Source organism: Patagioenas fasciata, chromosome 5 (genome assembly GCF_037038585.1).
Source record: "Patagioenas fasciata isolate bPatFas1 chromosome 5, bPatFas1.hap1, whole genome shotgun sequence".
NCBI lineage: Eukaryota > Metazoa > Chordata > Aves > Columbiformes > Columbidae > Patagioenas > Patagioenas fasciata.
This window is the reverse complement of record NC_092524.1, coordinates 8,567,142-8,581,368: the sequence shown is the minus strand read 5'-3', so window position 1 is coordinate 8,581,368 and position 14,227 is coordinate 8,567,142. Positions and strand designations below refer to the sequence as shown.

The window sequence follows — 14,227 nt, the reverse complement described above, 5'->3', positions numbered from 1 at the left end:
GGGGAAAAAAAAACAACAAACCAACAACTTGTAACTGATATGGGTTAGTAACTTCAAGGAAAATATAATTGTTTGAGCCCAGCGAACAATATCCACAAATAAATTAGAAAGTTCAAAATCTCTAAAAGAAAAATAGCAGTGGGAGGAATTTTCTGATAAGAAATAATGTATTTTCTGGATTAGCAGCTGGGTTAAGAACTTCTGGTTTGGACCAGGTCTGAATCGCTGACAAAGCCCAGAGCTTCAGCCATAGCCACCTGGAGCAGGTAGGAGCAGCTCAGGCTGTGGGTTTCAGAATGAGGTCCTACAGGAGATGTGCTGCTGGCAAGACCTAAGGGTGATAGTCCCCAGCTTCATGAAGGAAACAACTACCCTGAGTAAATCCTACTCAACCCTAATGGCTCAGTGCCTTACATGATTGTGTAATGGTTATTCAGTCACTGCTACCTATGCAGGAAGGGATGAGGTGCGAAGGAAGTTGATGAGCCCTAAGTAAAACAGAAAGGTAATTGCTGTGACCAGTGGTATCGAGGACAGAGAAGAAGCGCAAAGATCCAGCCTGTGAATAATGACCATTTCAATTCCGAACATCCTTCAACTACATCTAGCAGAGAAACACAGTTAAAACCTCAGAAAACAAATGAGCATCTTGGGTCTGGAGATGGGTCACTCACTTTAGCTCTCTGAGGCAGGTTCATCATGGTGTCTGGTTTGAAGTCGTTCTTGTTCTTTCTGCAGAGAACTGCTGTGATGATGATGATGATAACTGTAACCACAGCAATGGGAGCCAGCACCGCTGCAATGATCCACAGGTTGTTTGGGGGGTTCTTCACCACAGCTACAGAAAATTGCAAACCAACATTGATGAGTTTTACTGTGCAAAGGCAAAATTTAAATTGCTTCCAACACAGTCTTCAACTGTCTCAATATAACAATTAGTATCAAAGGATGTTAGTAATCTACTTATACCTTTGTATTCCGTAAGCAAAAAAAATGAATCAGCAACACTGTTCAATTCACAAATCCCTGGGCTCTCTTCTCGTACTTATTATAGCCAGCTGCAAAATAGTTATAGCCAGCTGCAAAAGCAGCCATCAACACCGGAGTCAAGCTAGATACCATGTTAGATATCACCCCAATGGCTCTTTTACAGAATAAACAAAACAAGGTGCAAGTCATACATCCTGAATTATTTTTCAAACACCAAAACAGCTTATAATAAGGCAGCATATGTGTTAGAAGTATACACATGGAGCCCATACCTGGTGTCAAAGACTTACTGGCTCAGCAAGAGAAAACTGGCAGAGCTTTCAAAAACAATGAAGTTAAGCATGCTCATCATTATTCTTGATATTAATAGAGCAATAAGAAAATGCTTCTCTTGTGCTCTAGAAATACTTTATCATAGTTAAGGTCAAAACGAATCCATCATTTCTGAAGGAGGGAAAATTATGAGGCTGGAAAGAGTTACTTGCAGATGTATTAATAAGGGCACTAGGAAAAGGGTACATTTCAGAAACGCAGTGGCCAAAGCTTTCAGTTTCCATTTGATCAGAATAAAGTCTCCTCATATGAATCTTCAACTTGTACAGTTCTCTCATTCTATTTCTTTCTAGAAAAAATACACCACATCATCTCATAATGCTGAATTTTGGTTTAGTGAAATATTATGTGGGCTTCCTTAACCTATATCTATTTATTTTCCTGCACCACTGGTTGCTGGCATGGACAGGCAATTGCGAGAATCCCAGCGTAAGGCAGCCTTTCCTATTTCCCAGGGGACTAGTGCTTTCAAATGTCATTGAGCTTATTAGCTGTCAGAGGCACTCAGCATCTCTTAGGATCAGACTTCAAACACGTACCGTCTTGTTCAGCAGCGGTTATGAGAGCCAGCTGAAAGTCTGCTTGAGTCTCATTTCTTTGTAGACCTACAACTTTTTGCAAAAGCAATGTAGTTTGTTGGGTGATGTAGGAACAGCACCACTAGGTAAGTATCTTCTGCACTTGCATAATTCTAACTTACTGACTCTGAATACATAGTCTGTGAGTTAAAGTGCTGTGGAGGAGGAAAGTGTATCTGAATTTTATCAGATAACAGTAATTTTAAATTATAGACTGCTGTTGTGGAAGCAGCAAACAATTGGTGAAAAATTATAATTATTCTTTCTAGGTGACCTTGTGGCTAATAAGACAGACATTTAGGAATCCTGGTTTATATCTTTAATTCAATTACCAGCTTTCAATGTGACGTTGATTAAGTCAATCCACAGTTCATTCAATGCAGTAAGACTTGAGTGGATTTTGAAGCAAGCCTTTCATTTTGCTATAACTGAGTCCCTTGCTTATAAAACAGGAACATCCATATTTTTTTCATTATTTGTCTGTCTTGTCTAACCAGACTATGAGTTCCTGAGGGCAGATGTCTTTTCTTACTGCATTTTGGTACAGAACTTTTTATTCAGCTACGAGGGAAGTTATAATGAGTAAAAATTAAGTGCACACAAAGTATTTTCTTTGGGAATACAAAGACAGACTACAAATACTGTGTCCAAAATGAAAGAAATTAATTTTTTCTGTAATAAGGTATAAAGATAGAACTATCTCCTACATTTCAAATACTCTAGCTTCAGAATCTCAGTTACCTGGGGTCATAATTTCAATTTCTGTATGTTCTCTTCTTACAATAGTCTGTGCTTATTTGACTTGTATGAAAATCTACAGATGAATAAGGCTGCCTTATCAGACCAATGAAGTACAAAGTTAAATCATGAGCAAGAAGTTTCATATAATTACCTAAATACTCATATAAATCACAAAGCTGCATAAAGAGCTCAGAATTGCTGTATGTTACCTGTAGATGCTTTGGTAAAAATTACATTAAGGAAATATTATCATGGAAAACAAAGTTGTTCAGAATTTAAATGCTGGACTTTGTGGAAGCAGGAATGGACACCCCTGGTTTCAGTCCAGTTAAGGTCAGTAACAGACCATGATCAGATCAAGGCGCAGGTACAGTATATAGTGCAGTCTCTGACAATGGTATCGTACTTTAGTCTTCTAACTCAGTCATATGTTTATAGGATGATATGTCAATTACTTATTACAGTGGTTCCTTCTTTTCCTGTCACTATTACATGTAATTATTTCAATATCACTGCTCTTTCAGGCAGAAATGATGTCACCAGGGAGTCCCATTTTATATGCTGTTTAGCCAGTGAGGAGATCCAGTACTGAAATCCACCATATAATTTTCATTCCATCTGTATAAATACCTTAGCAAACTGGAAAGATTCAGTCAGCTAAAGGCATTAATTCATACAGTAAGCTGTTACTGCACAAAAAGCCCTCCAAGCTCCACCACAGACAGGTTTATGACTATAGGTCAGCTATACAGGAATACAAACAAACAAACCACCACCAACAACAAAACAAACCAACCTGTGCCCACAGTCAGTAACTGACACAATTCAAACCTAGAAAATCTCAAAACTGAGAAATTCACAACCACTTCTTCAAAACCACTTTTCTTTTCAAGAATGGATGACTTTTCTGGCTGTGTTATTCTGAATGATGCTACCATATCCTGAATCTGAAAAGTATCCATACACATCTGTAGTTCTGCACAACTTTTCTGATTTGTGTCTAAACAATAGCTTTAACAATCACGTGGTTCTTGGTGAAAATAATTATTTTTTAAAATATAACCCTTCAAGATAGAAACAATATACATTATTATGAACAAGTCAAAAATAAGGGACATCTTGATAGTCCCCACATACAGTTCATTTTACTTTAGGTCAAGTTACTTGAATGGCAATTCAGTCCCATCAGTCATTAGCCTGTGGTGCCATGGTTTTGTTAGCATCAGAATTAATTCTGACTTTACAGTTCCATGAAGTTGTTCAGCTCATAAAACTCTATGTGCAAAATTAGTTGTACAATAGAGTTTACAGTGATTGGCTAAATAAAAGTTGGTATATAGCTTTGACTTTCTATGATAAAAGATTAATCTGTCTTCCATATGAAAAAGAGCAGCCTGACTTTAGCAGCTGCTCAAAAGTGCAGCTGAAATTTCCCTGTGTGATCAATGGAGGATTCCCACACCTACACTGGTGTTCTCACAACAAAATAAATAAAATAAAATAATAAATAAAATAAATTTAAAGAAAGACTAAAGCAGAGATTATTTTAAAAAGAACTCTTACGATCAGCTTGAACTTGAATAACATAGCCCAGTGTCAAGGCCATCCGCTGGGAGTCAACAGTACTTAAAATTTTGGCAGCTGCAGTGCCCAGCAAAGGTTTCCCGTTGTATAATGTATAGTATGTCAGTTCAGCTGGCTCCTTGGGTCCTGGAATGCGCTGGATTTTTACCATCTTTCAGCAAAATAAAAATAAAATAAAAAAAGAGAGAAAGAGAAATAAGATCTGTTTGTATTATACTATTATAAAATGTACCAGAAGCTACTTGAAGGCCGTGCACAGAGGGAGCTCCTTCAAGACCTTATATAAGCATAAGCTCCATGCAAATATTCTTACAGGATCAGGACTTCCGAAGGTAAAAACCTATACTAAGAAAAGCATGCAGTAAAAATTAGGAGAGGATCAAATGTTTGGACATTACAGTTCTCTGTAAAGAGGGAATTCTTAAAATCTCTCATAAGATTGAAAATCATACTTTGCTGGCATATTGCAGTTGAAGAAGCCTCTCACATTTTGCCTGTATACTCATTGTCTTTGATCCCAGGCTGACAATAAAGAGAACCATGCTTTTACCATTTAATTCTGCAGAACACTAGCAGAATTTTTACATTGTACCTCCATCTTTCCCGAGAGTAGATGAAATGTCAAATACCTCTAATGATGAGAGGAAAAAGGAGTTTTGTGTATTATGTTATGGACTAAGATATGTCAAGTTTCCATGGAAAATTTTACAAAGGTTCACACTTTTGGCAAGTAAAAGCACATTTCTTGGTTTAAATTATTTCAGTGGGAAAACACAAAGAATTGTGGGCAAATGAGAAAACTAGCAATTTGGTTTTATATTTCACAACAAGCAATTCGTGAAAATCATCATGTAATTGAAAAAAAAAAAAGGGGGCAATAAGTTCTTGTGCAATTTTTGAAGACAGATCCTCTTTGAACACCCAATAACAGGCATCAGTTGGCTAAATTAGTGAGAAACAAAATAAGATCATTTTAAAAAACTGAATGGGAAATGTTGGCAAATAAGAGAAAGATGATTAATAAATTACTCAGGACTGAAATCTCTACTTCATAATGTGATATGTGGCCACATGGTTTGATGACTAACCCTGTACACACATTTTTTTCAACAAAAAGAAAAAACAAGTTCTAGCTTTAGTAAGTTAACTGAATAGTGAAAGAGCTAAGAAACTTCTTTTAATTTAAGAACAAAGCCCCAGAACTTTTCATTATGCTGAATACATTGAAATATGTACATTGACCTCATCATCTTAGCAACCAAAGAGAAAATATTTATTAACACTAATTACCTAAGATGAGAGGCAGGCAAACATGGGTGACTTCAGAAAAATAAACCTGTTAGTAATGCCATGCATTTTGCACTCGCTGCTCAGGTTTCAACAACAAAAAAGATAGAAAATCTCAACCCATTTACACAGTTTTGCAGACAAATTGGGGCAGGACACATGCAAACAAATCCCTTTTTTCAACACATATCTACGTGTAACCAACATCGCGTTGACCACCTGCACGGTGTAGCTGCCCACAGTGGTGGCACGTTTGAACCGTCGTCCTTGCTGATGAGACATCATGAAGAGTGGGGCCAAACGCTGCTCCATTAATCTTGCAAAGCTCTGGTTGTTCAGCCCCAGTAATGCAATATCAACCCCTTGAATAACTGTGGGAATGGAGAAAATCACTGATCAGCACATTTTAGATGGACAGATTAAGTAACGTGGTCTGCAAGGCAGTTTGTACTAGCTGGCTTAAAAGGAGAATAACTGGACATTGTTACCCCCCCCTCAGTAATTCCCAATGGATTTATAACATGCTTCTATTTCAGCCCCTGCACTGTTCTTCTCAGATAATGTCAACAATGTTTCAGAGAATAAAACCTTCCAAAAATTTTCTTATGCCTTCAGTTTACCAAAATGGCTCTTGGAAGCACCTAATCTATGATCTTCAACATAGAAGGTAAAAAACTATCAAAGTTGTCTGTTTTTATACTTATCACCAGATGCACCTGTTAACTAAACAACAGGTTTGCATCCAGTAGTTTTGAAATCTGAAGTCAGAATTTTGTACAAGTCTGTCTGAAACAAAACACTACATGCATGAGAGCACTGAAAACTAATAAACATTTCCTAAATAAAAATGAATGTAAAAGGAAAAGACACTGAATTTACATGAAGTTCAAATAAGTGATATTGCATGTTAATTTAATTCATACAAACGTATGGGATTTCAATATTATTTTTAAAAAATCTTTTGAGATCACCATGAGATTTTTTGGAAAGGGAGTTTCCATTGTAATACCAATAACACTCCACTACAGAAAGTGCACAAAGGCCAGAAATGGCACATCAGGCTCATGGAGTCCAAAGGGGGAAGAGCTGTACCACTCCCTTCAGAGGATCATAATTTTACATACACTTATTTTTAATCTCAAGATCCTCTCTCAGGTACCGAATCACACCAGCTTTAGGAAGCAGAGTGTAGAATTTAATCTCTTTCATGTCAGGCTCCTTTTCTTTTTTTCTCCTGAGCTTTAAACAATTCCAGGTATAAACAAAGTGATTAGAAAGGCTTTGGTATCAAGTCACTCAAAGATGTCTAGGGAAAAGTGTCTCTTTCTTGCCCAGTTATCACTTCTAAAGTCAAAATGATTGTCAATGAGAATCTGATACCAGTGAAATAACTGGTAAAAAAAGTATTTTGAAGCCCAACAGCATTCTCTGCACCTCCTTTTACATCAACAGAAAGTTATGTGCTTAATGCTTCAGGTGAAAAATGCAAATATTTCTGTACGCAGCCAGAGTCAGCAAATCAGAACTTCCTTGGTTTAACAGATCACCTTTCTTCCTAGATTATGTCTAGAATCCTCTTTTGTTTTCAGATTTAAATCCAAGTTCTAGAAAATTAAAATAATTTTTTTAAAGTCTATTTGTGTTTTAAAACTGAGAAGATAATGCTATTCTCAGGAGTGCTTTTACTAAAGTGGCATAAATTCTAAGGTTGGTGTTGGACGCAGGAGACACCTCTGTTCAAGATGACAAATCACAGTAATGCCCCAAAGTCGCTTTAAATACACTTGCCCAGTTTAATGTAACAGGAAGGTTCACGGGGCAGCCACTATTTTTCTGTAAAATTACTGCACCAACGTGTTTATATAATCACACACTAAAAATTATTATCTGAAGTCCATAGAAAAGAGAAGGAGATTAAAAAGTACCTGTTATCACCCAGTAGTCTCTAGTTGACTCTGAAACATCAAGGTTTGGATACTCCAAAGCTTTAAGATAAAAGTTGAAATTATGACATAATATTCCAACATCCTACACTTTACACGTCCCAAAACTATTTGGTTAACCAGACACCGATAAATAAAATTGAACTATGGGTCAGGAGGAGACCTAGAGGCATAATTTTCAGGATTACAATTTCTCTTCTGTCTGAAAAAGGACAACAAAAGCGCTGCCATACAAAGCAGGACATATATTTCCTGTCACCAAAATATTGGCTGGTACACTGTCTGGGGCAAAGCCAAGGATTGCCCATTACTGAAAATGATATGCAATGTGCATGTGTCTGTTATATACGGTTCTGCTGCTTTCTCTCCGTGAGTAATCTCCTGGGGAAAACAAGGTGACATTCTATGGTGATGCTGTGATTTAATCCTTACTTAACCTAGACCACCATTTCAACCTAAAATAATATTAAAATAAACCAGGATCAGATTCCACCAATCACAGAGTGCATTCCATATGGATTACAAACGAGACTCACAAAACTGTGAACGCACCTTAAATGTGGTATTCTCACTCTCTCACTCTGCACCATTTAAGAAATTATTACCAATGGTGTTTACACCTGTGAGAAAGTGATGTTTGTCATTTTGATGCTCTTTTTTAGCTTTTCCATCTCCAAAGTGCATTAGGCTGTAAAGTTCAATATGCTGCTAATCCATTATACAGCTCAGTACTTCTTCCAATAGATTTACGCAACACAAAAAGCATTAATACTTGGAACTTAATTCAGAAAATATCCGTGTTTTGCATGTTGATACACTGCTATTGAGTTACCTTGATTTTTAAACTCCAAAGTGGCTTGGAACAGTAAACATAGTAAAGGTTCTGGTTACACACAGTAACTGCTTTTGAGGACATGTCCTGCACTGTGCGTTTCCATCACCGGCTGCAAAGGCTCTGGAGGAGCCGCCAGAGTCTACTGGGAAATAACATGCTCTGAGAACAGCAGCGATATTTGTTTGATAAACTGAAACGACTGCACTGCCACATGAATGAGCATCAAACACTTCTCAAAGTAAACATTTTCTCAAGCCGCACTACCCGTCTGAAGCCATAAATACGACACGCACATCAAGTTCATAAGTTTGCAGCATATCTGCTGTGTGGGGAATAAAACCAAGAACTCCAGAATGAAATATAAGCTATTAGTAGCTAAAGACTTTATCGGGTCAGTTCATCATGTGCAGGGATCAGCAGACAACAGCAATACCACATAAGACTCTTACTGTTGTGACAAATGCCTTCCACGGCTCCTGTCTACCAAGCACACTCCTGTTCTGCCTTTGCGAGAAGCACCATCATCCTCTTCCCACACAACAGGTCTATTTGGGAGGCAAAAACCTCAAGCCAAGTGCAGTCACCACCATCAAAACCAGCTCAGGTTTTGTCCTTGAGCTCTTGGATGCTCCATGAAGATGAGTCCTGTACATGGGGTGTTCTTGTGACAGGCTCACCCCTCAGTCACAGAAAGGAAGGAGCTTGTCAGATGATGAAAGGTCCACATCCCTCTCCAGGTGTCTGTGCACACCATTTGCCAATGGCCTCCCTCCACCTCCCCTGTGGAAAGACCTGATGAAAATGCAGGCCTGCCCTGAGACAATGCTCACCCTGTGGTGGAAGGTCTGATTTAAAAGCACACACCAATGCAGAGCAAAAGCTCATCATCCAGCAGTTTCACCTATTCGTTTGCAAATATCTGATTCAGACAGGTAATGCCTCAAGAACAGACCCTCTCTCTTTTTCAAGAATTTGCATGATCACCGGAGCTATAATATTTGTGATTCCTGACTGCCCTGCACCGAAGAGAGACCATTTACCCCCCAGACAGCTCATTGTGCAAGTGACTGATGAAGAACAGCACAAGGTAATTGCTCTGCTGCTGGGCTGTTTGCAAATAAAATGGATTGACAAAAAAAGGTAACTTATATTTTCCCCAGTGCTTGCTTTCCAGCATCCTGGTTCTGCTTTTTCTTGGAATCAGAAAGTGAACAAGCACAGTAATAATTTTACTTCAAGCTGAAAATCCACTCAGTTCTGTAGGCTGATCATAAAGACATATTTGACTCCATTCTTAAGTGCCAAATTATTTCAATTCTTGTGAAATGAAAAATTATGAACTATTCCATCACTGGTTTAGCCTTATGAATGAGCCTGATAGTCACCAGAAGCTTAACCAGAACTGGTGTTTGCGCACAGTATTTCAAATTTAACAAGCATCTCATGAAGATTAACATACACTGAGATCAGCTGAAACCTGTTCTTCCTTAACCAGAGTCCATCACTATGTACCAATGTACCTACAATGTTCCAATCTCCTCTCACTTTCAGTGAACACTGATCTCCAGTGAAGAGATAATCCAGCTCCACAGTGAGCTTAATGTCACATACCAAGTTTAACAAGCAGATTAATCAGAAATCCCCATAATAAAAAAAATACCATACAGAGTCAGAAAGAATATATGTCACATAGGCTGCTCAGACATACAACTTTCTCTCACTCTCTGTACTTCTGACTCCTCAAAACAATTGGAACTCAAGTAAATTATTGATGCTAAAGTTCTTAGACCACATTTTAAACTGAGAGTGAAGTTCAGCAAATGCTGAGTCTTCCACTGGAGTAAAGGGCTATGCTGAAGATGAACTTCATGTGCTGGACTAGGTTTTCCTAAATGGAGAACTGGGCACGTTCTGTGTTTCATTTTATATAAAACTACAAATTTACTTTATTTGGAACCTGGCACAGGCCTTTTTTTCATTTATGACAGCATATATGCATTTTTCTCAACTATCTGCCAGTGTGTCTAGCAGCCAAAGCAAACACTGAAACCCAGAAATCCCACCCGCCTAATCCCCCCCACTTTAGAAAAGTTCAAAAGTAGTCAGCAAACACAGCTACAATCTGTGAGCTTGACAACAAAGCTTATGGCACTTGCAAAACAAAAATCTAGTATTGGTTACTCTTAAGGAGCTGTGTGCTGGGTGTACTTACACTCTGCAATGGTGAGAGGTGGGTAGGTCAGGTAGAAACCCACCAGCTCAGCTGAGAGTTGATTAAGAAGGTTGCTGGAAATAGTGCCATTTAGAGTTGTGCTTTGATTGTTCACTACATAAAACAGAGTGACAGCTTGGGAGACATTGGAGGTGTTCAAAATCTGAAACAAAGGTAAAGAAATGAGTTCTAGCTGTGTTTCAGCTCAGTTTAAAAAACAAAAAAAAAAAACAAAACCCCAATCAAACTGTAGAAATGTTAACTCGCGTGGTGGATTATATACAGCTCACTCAACATGATTATGTAAAACTCTACTTGTCTGATACTTTAATTTCTACTTTAGCACACAGAGTTACTGGAGGGCAGCAGTAGGCAGAAAAAGTGGACTGCTTATCAGCAAAACTGTCCAATGTTTGATGCAGAAGAATTAGGCCTGTATGTCTTGCTCTCTTTCTGCCTTCCTAGTGCAGTTTTCTAGACCTACACCTTTTCCATATGAAATAAAGGGATATCATGTCTCTTCTGTTCCTGGCATCATATGATTACCTGCTGTCATCCCCACTTTAGCTCTATAACAGTCTCTTCCTAAGCCCAAATCTGATGACTACATTTAAGGACAAATTCTATTTAGCAAGTACTGGATCAGATCCTTTAATACCAGTTTTCTGCAGGAAGCAGAGAGGCAAAGGTGGGGCAGGAATGGAAAAAACATGTTTTCTCAGAAATCTCATGCCCTAGGACAAGAGGGATGTTTTTCGGCTACTGATGCTGTAGGTAGAACGAATAGCATTCATGAATGTTATTTAAATACCCCATTTTTATTATTTGGATCACTAAATAAAAACATAAAATATGGTATAATGAAAGCATCAGAAGAAGACTTCAAGGTCAGACCAAAAGTCTGCCTAGCTGACATCCACTTACAAGTAGCCAAGAGCAGATGGTTGGGCAATGAGTACAAGCCAAGGAGAGAGGACTCTTTTCCACAGTGTAAGGTTAGACCACAGCTATGGCCTGAGTTATAAATCATATGATTTGGTTTAAAAATGTTTCATGAATTTTTGTTCTATAAGTTGGGCCAATTGCTTTTTTCCAGTTAACTCTGGAAATCCCCAAGATTTTATTACCCACTGTGTGAAAAGATTCTTCTTTTTATATAAATCTGAGTAGTTCTGTTATGGGAAACTCCAAGCAATCACTCCTGATTCACTACACCACTCATGGTTGGAGAGCCATGGCAAATTTAATTTCTCCTTGTGTGGAAGTTGTTTCATGTCTTTTACCCATCTTGCTGCCCTTCCCTCTACTCTTGCAGTGCAGCAACACCTTTTCTGAATCGGCTCCACCTGATCCAGAACTTGTCCTCCATTTGTAATTCATCTAAAACTCTCATATTATTTTCTGTTGCACTGACTTAGTCCTTTAGGTGGTACCAGAATAATTTTGGAAAAATTTACCATGAAGATCACACCTTTGAGCCTCTTCCTTCCCAGTTTATACCTTGCCTCCAAGACCTTCATTCCATCACTTCCTAAGTTGGCAATACCCACAAAATCCACAACTACTGCCTTCTTCTAGGACTCTTTACAAAATTGCCTAGGTGCTTTGTGAGATCTAGTACTTCTGCCGTAAGCAAATTAGCCACCATGAAGTTCCCTGCAGCGTCACAGACACAGCTATTGAAAAGCTTAATAATCATTCTACCTACTGCAGTAGGTCACCTCTTGCCATGCACTTTTCTGCCCCTCTGAGCTCCTCCAGTTTGAGCACAAGCTCAGAAGAGGCAATGCCAAAGTAACTAAGCAGAGCCCCGATGACCAATTTTCTCCTTCTGGTAAGCTGTATACAAGCTATTCTGAGGAGCACAAGTCCATACATAGAGTTTTATGCTAAGTCAAATACATATCATAATATCACCCTGAGGATAATTTCTTTATTCCTGAAGTATAGCACAGAGCACAAGAGTTTTGGCCCACTATACATACAAAGGTCTGCAAAAATCAGGCCCGTAACAGTGATTTTGAATCTGTATGGAACTGGAATGTACACACCAAAAAAAACCAAAACAAAACAAAAAACCAAACAACACAACATCTATATATTTTAATAGTTCAGATCTTACAAACGGCTATGCATGTCACTATCTTTATACCTGAATAGCCTCACTGAAAGCAATTAATATGTCAAAATAACATATTCAGGAAAAAGACGCATTTTTCAAGAATATTTTATATAATTTTATTTGAATTACAGTTAAATTATTTAACTGCAAAGAGTAAAATTCAAATTCATTAAAATAACAGTAACAACCTTCTATAAATCATGCATTTAAAAGTTTTCCCGCGATAAATAAAACACCCTTATTTCAGATGAAAGCATAAACTTACTTCCATAGTGACTTGTCAGAGATACCATGTTGAAATACAAGCATGCACATAAGAAAGAATAACCCAGAGAGTTTTGCAACAAGCGCTGGCAAAGCACCAACATTGTACCTGAACTGTTAAGTTGTTGCTGGTATTTAAGACCTTTCTTTCAGCATCCTGAAATGCTCTCTGTAACCGTTGCTCCATGGTCTGAACAAACTTGCATGACTGTATATTGTCTGTCTGACCCACAAACTGCAGCTCTGGAAAAGGAACAACTTATTTGTATGTGGACAAAATATTTTTGGTCGCATAACTCCTGTAAAGTCTGGCAGCAAAATGACCAATTTGCAAATTAAGCAGGTGAAAATAATGGTACAAAGGATCAGTTTGTGCCATTTAAGCATCATTCTAAAGCATTCTAAATTGCATTATTAGAGTTGATACTCTCCACAAACAAATGGAAATTGTTTCTGCTGTGATACATAAGATCATAAGAGCAGTTTACTGGTCAAATACTTACTCAGAGCCAGGCAGTAAGTGAAATCATTCTAAAACACAAGTTATACTCTTGAATCTTGCAGGTCATTGGCTTTTACAAGATATAATCAATCATAATATTGATTCTCATTCTGCTAATGCTATGAAAAAAAGATACTTATTGCAATTACCCAGTTAGTATGTGTCTATAAACATGAAGGACACAAGAAATCTTTTTTACAATTGAATATGCTGTTGCACAGCATTCTCTGCCCTTTTGTAGCTTATACTGTTCTACTGCACTACAACTACTCTGCATTGATGCTTGTAATGGTACAGAGGGGTTAAGCAATGACCCTGGCTTATACTGCTAGGAAATAAGTCATATCCAATAGGTACAGAAATAAAAAATATATACATATATATATATATTTTTTTTTTTTCCTATATAAGCAAAACACAGGTTACCACACAACCCCGGGTGGGCAGGACCTCGCTCACCTGTTTTCAGCTGGAAGTGGTAGGCGGGAAGGGGCTTCCATGGCAAGGCCAGTGCCGCCACAGACTGCAGATGTGGTACGTGCTGCTTTATGTCTGCCGTGGCGTTGCTAATACCGTACGCAAGAAGCCTTTCAATCACAGCAGCTGGTATAAAAACCAGTCTCCCCCGTGTAACGTAGTAACCAACTGTTACGTTGTGCGATTGCTCCAGGATTTCAACCTAAAACGCACAGGGAAACATTTCTTCTTAATTTTGTTGGCAGTTCAACCACTATTTGATGGGACTTCTCACTGTGAATATGGCCCCCTTGCAGGGTTTTCTATCCTGTAATCCCCTATAAACCCTACAGGATCAGTTAGTGTCACATCAGACATGG

At 38.2% G+C, this 14,227-nt stretch overlaps 1 protein-coding gene across 5 annotated transcripts in view; it reads right to left on the bottom strand.

The window, feature by feature from the left end:
- Window positions 1–14,227, bottom strand: part of KIAA1549L (KIAA1549 like) — a 136,913-nt gene that overhangs the window by 60,256 nt on the left and 62,430 nt on the right. For all 5 annotated transcript variants that reach the window (XM_071808855.1, XM_065839883.2, XM_065839885.2 and 2 more), the window contains 7 exons: window positions 13,851–14,070; window positions 12,999–13,132; window positions 10,504–10,666; window positions 7,439–7,498; window positions 5,733–5,884; window positions 4,206–4,377; window positions 675–838 (listed from right to left, as the gene is read on the bottom strand). In XM_071808855.1, coding sequence (XP_071664956.1) covers window positions 675–838; window positions 4,206–4,377; window positions 5,733–5,884; window positions 7,439–7,498; window positions 10,504–10,666; window positions 12,999–13,132; window positions 13,851–14,070 — 1,065 coding nt within the window. The remainder of the gene's footprint in view (window positions 1–674; window positions 839–4,205; window positions 4,378–5,732; window positions 5,885–7,438; window positions 7,499–10,503; window positions 10,667–12,998; window positions 13,133–13,850; window positions 14,071–14,227) is intronic.